The sequence below is a fragment of the Tachyglossus aculeatus genome, chromosome 26 (assembly GCF_015852505.1).
Source record: "Tachyglossus aculeatus isolate mTacAcu1 chromosome 26, mTacAcu1.pri, whole genome shotgun sequence".
Taxonomy (NCBI): domain Eukaryota; kingdom Metazoa; phylum Chordata; class Mammalia; order Monotremata; family Tachyglossidae; genus Tachyglossus; species Tachyglossus aculeatus.
In genome coordinates, this window is record NC_052091.1 from 4,314,297 (window position 1) to 4,321,373 (window position 7,077).

At 59.4% G+C, this 7,077-nt stretch overlaps 1 protein-coding gene across 1 annotated transcript; it reads left to right on the forward strand.

Annotated features, from left to right (window-relative positions):
• The first annotated feature begins 3,541 nt into the window (after positions 1-3,541).
• Positions 3,542-6,601, forward strand: ZFP36 (ZFP36 ring finger protein). The gene is made up of 2 exons (XM_038767297.1): positions 3,542-3,685; positions 4,729-6,601. Exons 1-2 carry the CDS (start codon positions 3,656-3,658, stop codon positions 5,653-5,655), a joined length of 957 nt encoding a protein of 318 aa, XP_038623225.1. The 5' UTR covers positions 3,542-3,655; the 3' UTR covers positions 5,656-6,601.
• Positions 6,602-7,077: the final 476 nt, after the last annotated feature.

The following is a 7,077-nucleotide window of genomic DNA, read 5'->3' on the forward strand; positions in this document are numbered from 1 at the left end:
GGAAAGAAGGGGCTCAATCTGGGAAGGCCTCCTGGAGGAGGTGAGCTCTCAGCAGGGCCTTGAAGGGAGGAAGAGAGCTAGCTTGGCGGATGGGCAGAGGGAGGGCATTCCAGGCCCGGGGGATGACGTGGGCCGGGGGTCGATGGCGGGACAGGCAAGAGCGAGGTACAGTGAGGAGATTAGTGGTGGAGGAGCGGAGGGTGCGGGCTGGGCTGGAGAAGGAGAGAAGGGAGGTGAGGTAGGAGGGGGCCAGGTGATGGACAGCCTTGAAGCCCAGGGTGAGGAGTTTCTGCCTGATGCGCAGATTGATCGGTAGCCACTGGAGGTTTTTGAGGAGGGGAGTAACATGCCCAGAGCGTTTCTGGACAAAGATAATCCGGGCAGCAGCATGAAGTATGGATTGAAGTGGAGAGAGACACGAGGATGGGAGATCAGAGAGAAGGCTAGTGCAGTAGTCCAGACGGGATAGGATGAGAGCTTGAATTAGCAGGGTAGCGGTTTGGATGGAGAGGAAAGGGCGGATCTTGGCAATGTTGCGGAGCTGAGACCGGCAGGTTTTGGTGACGGCTTGGATGTGAACAGTGTTCTAACAGTGTTAGAACAGTGTTTCGCACATAATAATAATGATTGCATTTATTAAGTGCTTATTCTGTGCAAAGCACTGTTCTAAGCGCTGGGGAGGTTAACAAGGTGATCAGGTTGTCCCACGGGGGGCTCCCAGTCTTCATCCCCATTTTCCAGATGAGGGAACTGAGGCCCAGAGAAGTGAAGTGACTTGCCCAAAGTCTCACAGCTGATAAGTGGCGGAGCAGGGATTTGAACCCACGACCTCTGACTCCAAAGCCCGGGCTCTTTCCACTGAGCCACGCTGCGCTTAACGAACCAGCGCTTAGAACAGTGTCCATATTTACTATTCTGTTTATTTTGTTAATGATGTGCATCTAGCTTTATTTTTATTTATTCTGATGACTTGACACCTGTCCACATGTTTTGTTTCGTCGTCTGTCTCCCCCTTCTAGACTGGGAGCCCATTGTTGGGTAGGGACTGTCTCTCTATGTTGCCAACTTGGACTTCCCAAGCGCTTAGTTCAGTGCTCTGCACACAATAAATACGACTGAATGAATGAATGAGTGAATCAATGAACAAATGCCATCATCATCATCGTGGGGGCTGGGAGGGGAACAGGGATTCGCTGTGGCCTGGGGTGGGACGGGGGACAAGGGCTTTCAGGGACTATATTCTAGCAACCCCCTCCCCTGCCCCAAAAACAGACACAGTCTCAATCAATCCATCAATCGTATTTATTGAGCGCTTACTGTGTACAGAGCACTGTACTAAGCGCTTGGGAAGTCCAAGTTGGCAACATATAGAGACAGTCCCTACCCAACAGTGGGCTCACAGTCTCATCATCGTGGGGGCTGGGAGGGGAACAGGGATTCGCTGTGGCCTGGGGTGGGGGGCAAGGGCTTTCAGGGACTATATTCTAGCAACCCCCTCCCCTGCCCCAAACAGACACAGTCTCATCATCGTGGGGGCTGGAGGGGAAGAGGGATTCGCTGTGGCCTGGGGGGTGAACAAGGGCTTTCAGCGTGAAGCAGCATGGCTCAGTGGAAAGAGCCCGGGCTTTGGAGTCAGAGGTCGTGGGTTCAAATCCTGGCTCTGCCAACTGTCAGCTGTGTGACTTTGGGCAAGTCACTTCACTTCTCTGGGCCTCAGTTACCTCATCTATAAAATGGGGATTGAAACTGTGAGCCCCCCCATGGGACAACCTGATCACCTTGTAACCTCCCCAGAGCTTAGAACAGTGCTTTGCACATAGTAAGCGCTTAACAAATACCACCATTATTATTATTATTATTATTATTATTATTATTATTATTCAGGGACTATATTCTAGCAAACCCACCCCCCTTGCCCCAAACACAGTCTCATCGTCGTGGGGGCTGGGAGAGGAACAGGGATTCGCTGTGGCCTGGGGTGGGGGGAACACAAGGCCTTTCAGGGACTATATTCTAACAACACCCCCCTGCCCCAAACAGACACAGTCTCATCATCGTGGAGGCTGTATATATGTTTGTACATATTTATTACTCTATTTAGTTATTTATTTTACTTGTACATATCTATTCTATTTCTTTTATTTTGTGAGTATGTTTGGTTTTGTTCTCCGTCTCCCCCTTTTAGACTGTGAGCCCACTGTTGGGTAGGGACTGTCTCTATATGTTGCCAACTTGTACTTCCCAAGCGCTTAGTCCAGTGCTCTGCACACAGTAAGCGCTCAATAAATACGATTGATTGGGTGGGGAACAGGGATTCGCTGTGGCCTGGGGGGGACAAGGGCTTTCAAGGGCTATATTCTAACAACACCCCCCTGCCCCAAAAACAGACACCGTCTCATCATCGTGGGGGCTCGGAGGGGAACAGGGATTTGCTGTGGCCTGGGGGGGACAAGGGCTTTCAGGGACTATATTCTAGGAACTCCCCCCCTGCCCCAAACAGACACAGTCTCATCAGCGTGGGGACTGGGAGGGCTGGGTGGGGGACGGGCAAGGGCTTTCAGGGACTATATTCTAACAACCCCCCCTGCCCCAAACAGACACCATCTCATCATCTTGGGGGCTGGGAGGGGTACAGGGATTCGCTGTGGCCTGGTGAGGGACGGGACAAGGGCTTTCAGGGGCTATATTCTAACAAACCCCCCTGCCCCAAACAGACACCGTCTCATCATCGTGGGGGCTGGGAGGGGAACAGGGATTTGCTGTGGCCTGGGGGGGACAAGGGCTTTCAGGGACTATATTCTAGGAACTCCCCCCCTGCCCCAAACAGACACAGTCTCATCAGCGTGGGGACTGGGAGGGGAACAGGGATTCGCTGTGGCCTGGGTGGGGGACGGGCAAGGGCTTTCAGGGACTATATTCTAACAACCCCCCCTGCCCCAAACAGACACCATCTCATCATCTTGGGGGCTGGGAGGGGTACAGGGATTCGCTGTGGCCTGGGGGGGACAAGGGCTTTCAGGGACTATATTCTAACAACCCCCCCCGCCCCAAACAGACACGGTCTCATCATCGTGGGGGCTGGGAGGGGAACAGGGATTCGCTGTGGCCTGGGTGGGGGACGGGCAAGGGCTTTCAGGGACTATATTCTAGCACACACCCCCCACCCCAAACACAAGACACACACACACACACACACACACTCTCGGATCCCGTTTCGCTTTCCTTTTCCTTTTCCCGCTCCGGGTGTGCCGGCCGCCCCCCCCCCTTCCCCAGCCGGCAGCCCTTGCCTCTCCGGGCCTAGGGGTGTCCCTGGCTCTCTGCCCCTCCATCGGTCCTTCCTCCTGGGTTCCCCAATCCGGGAAGTGGGCGCTGCCGAGCCCGCCCCCCGACCCCTCCTTTTCCCGGCCGGCCTCTCCTCCCTCTCCTCCCTCCCTCCCCCGCCCCCAGCCCCCAGGCCCCGGACGGGGCGGGGCCGGCATCCCCTCCCCACCCCCAGCCCATAAAGGCCGCTCGGCGGGGCTGGATTCGCTCAGTTCCTGCCTCGGACGTTGGAGGATACAGGCGTGGGGGTCGTCGTCCTCCTCCTCGTTGTCGTCGTCGTCGTCGCCTTCAGCTGGGAACCAGGACGCCGGAGTCCCCCGACCGCAGTCCAGCCATGTCCACCGACCTCAGCGCCCTATACGAGGTCAGGCCCCTGCCCCACCCGGGACGAGAAGGGACCGGCCGGGAACAACTAGGGGAGGGAGAGAGAGAGACGTCGTCTATCTAGGCCGCCGGGGACAGGGGGGGAAAGGGGAGATCTAGGGGGGGATATAGGGGGGTGTGGGAAAGTGTGTGTCTGGGTGGGGGGGAGGGGGCGGTGGTGGTACTCTGTGTGTGTGTGTGTCTTTTTGGGGAGGGGTCGGTGGTGGTACTCTGTGTATGTGTTTTTTGGGGAAGGGGCGGTGGTCGTACTCTGCATGTGTGTCTGTTTTTTGGGGAGGGGGCGGTGGTGGTGCTCTGTGTATGTGTCTGTTTTTTGGGGGGAAGGGGCGGTGGTGGTACTCTGTGTATGTGTGTGTGTTTTTGGGGGAAGAGGCGGTGGTGGTATTCTGTATGTGTGTCTTTTTTGGGGAGGGGGCGGTGGTGGTACTCGTCTCTGTTTTGGGGGGAAGGGGCGGTGGTGGTACTCTGTGTATGCGTGTGGCTTTTTGGGGGAGGGGGTGGTGGTGGTACTCTGTGTATGCGTGTGGCTTTTTGGGGAAGGGGCGGTGGTGGTGCTCTGTGTGTGTGTGTGTGTCTTGGGGAAGGGGCGGTGGTGGTACTCTGTGTATGTGCGTGTGTCTGTTGGGGAGGGGGCGGTGGTGGTACTCTGTGTGTGTGGTTTTTGGGGAGGGGTCGGTGGTGGGCTTTGTGAGCCCGGTTCGGGACGGATCGGCCCCGGGGAGGTGGAGGGGGGGAGGGCCGGCCTCGAGGCCCCGGTCGTTGGGCTTCGCCTCCCTCCCCCCTCCCCCCTCCCCCTCGTTTCCGGACTTGGGTTCGGGTTGTGGGCGAGGCTGTTTACCCTGGGCGAGGAGGGGGAGGGGGGAGGCGGAGGAGGGACAGGAAACGGGGAGGGGGCGGGGAGAGGAGGGGAGGGGGTATTTGGGGAGCCCGGGCCCAGGGCCGCCCCGGCGTGACCTCTGACCTCTCCGTGTGTCTGTCTATGTGTCTGTGCGTGTGCGCCTGGCCCCCTTGTTCCCCCCGCAGAGGTTCCTGACGCTGAACCTGAGCGGGAGCGAGGCGGAGGGCTTGGGGGCGGCCTCCCCGTCGACCCCCGTGGGGTGGGGTCCCCCGGGGCCCTGGTCCCCCGGGGCCCCCGGCGCCCCCGGCCCCCTGTCGACGCGCGCCCCGGGCCGCTCCATCAGCCTGACGGAGGGCGGGTCCCCGGTGCCAACGCTGCCGCCGCCCCCGGGCTTCCCCCCGCTGGCGCGGGCCGCCCCGCCGCCCGCCGGCCCCCCGGCCCCGCCGGCCCCCAGCCGCTACAAGACGGAGCTGTGCCGCACCTTCGAGGAGAGCGGCCGCTGCAAATACGGCGCCAAGTGCCAGTTCGCCCACGGCCCCGCCGAGCTGCGCCAGCTCAGCCGCCACCCCAAGTACAAGACGGAGCCGTGCCACAAGTTCTACCTGCACGGGCGCTGCCCCTACGGTGCCCGCTGCCACTTCATCCACCACCCGGCCGAGGAGCGCCCATCCCCGCCGACGCCGCCCGGGCCTCCGCCCGCCCTGCGCCACAGCCTCAGCTACTCGGGCCCGGTCCTTCTGAGGGCCTCCTCCCCGCCCGCCGCCTTCTCCTCCTCTTCCTTCTCCTCCTGTTCGACGTCCTCCTGCTCCTCCTCCTCCCCGCCGCCCTCCGGCCTTCCCGGCGGCGGGGGTCCCGTCCCCCGCGGGGCCACGGCCGGCGAGGCCTGCTGCGCCTGCCGTCGCGGGCCGGGGGCCTTCTCGCTGTTCCCCGTCGGGGGGCTGCCGAGGACCCCCTCGGCCCACTCGCTCTCCTCCGACCTGGATTGCTACAGCAGCTCCGGGAGCCTCAGCGGCTCCGACTCGCCCGTCTTCGACCTGCCCGGGGGCGTCTCCCCCGCTCCCGCCCCCTCCCGACGCCTGCCCATCTTCAACCGCCTGTCCGTGTCCGAGTGAGCCGGGTTGGGGGCGGGGGGGAAGGACCCCCCGGGCCCCGTCCAGATGTGGCCTTCATCCTCCTCCTCCTCCTCCCTGGCACACAAGGGGTGGACCCCCCACCCCTGGCAGGGAGCCGAGGTTGGGGGGCTGGGGAAGGGGGGGGGTATTTCTTACTTTTTAATATGTAGCAGATTAAAGGGGAAAGATGAGGGGAGCACCCTCCCGACACCCCTTTTTTTAACCTTCAATTTGTGCTGTGAATAGATCCAGGGACCCTCTATGCCCCCTCCCCTCATTTCCCCAGCCCCCCCCCCCCCAAAGGGGCTGTAAGGCCAAGGAGGTCCCACCCCCACTGGGGTGGGGGCTGTAAGGCCCAGGAGGTTCCCCCCCCCCTTTTGGGGTGGGAGCTGTAAGGCCCAGGAGGGCCCCCCCAATTGGGGTGGGGGCTGTAAGGCCCAGGAGGGCCCCCCCAATTGGGGTGGGGGCTGTAAGGCCCAGGAGGGCCCCCCCCCAATTGGGGTGGGGGCTGTAAGGCCCAGGAGGGCCCCCCCCAATTGGGGTGGGGGCTGTAAGGCCCAGGAGGGCCCCCTCCCAATTGGGGTGGGGGCTGTAAGGCCCAGGAGGGCCCCCCCCCTTTTGGGGTGGGGGCCGTAAGGCCCAGGAGCCCCCACCCCACCGGGGTGGGGACTCCAACCAAAGTTGGGGGACGGAGGGGTCGTCTCTGGACCCGAGGGAGGGGGACAGCCGTCTCCCTGATCCCAGCCCTGGTGCTGTGACCCCCCCCCCCCCAAAAAAAAAACCAGATTCCCATCTCCCCCTTTGTAGCCAAAGCTCCCTCCAGCCCCCTTCCCCTTATTTATGAAAACGTTATTTATTGGAAACAGAATTTTATAGCTATTTATCTTTATGGTCGTCTGTCGGTTTGTTTTGTAATATTGGAAGATGCTATAATATAATAATATATATTGTTATTATATGATCTGATTTTATCTATTTTTTTGGCGTTTGACAATTAAAAAAAAAGAGCAACAACATCGTAATCGTAATGTTTGGTTTTGCATGAAGGGGAGAGGGAGTTGGGCAAGCTGGGAATCTTTTAATAATAATAATGATGGCATTTATAAAGCGCTTACTATGTGCAAAGCACTGTTCTGAACGTTGGGGGAGGTTACAAGGTGATCAGGTTGTCCCATGGGGGTCTCACGATCTTAATCCCCATTTTACAGATGAGGGTATTCTGTTCTAAACGCTCGGGAGGGCATGGAGAATAATAATAATGATGGCATTTATTAAGTGCTTACTTTGTGCAAAGCACTGTTCTAATTGTTGGGGGAGGTTACAAGGTGATCAGGTTGTCCCACGGGGGGGCTCACAATCTTAATCCCCATTTTACGGATGAGGTAACACTGTTCTAAGCGCTGGGGAGGTAGCAAGGTGATC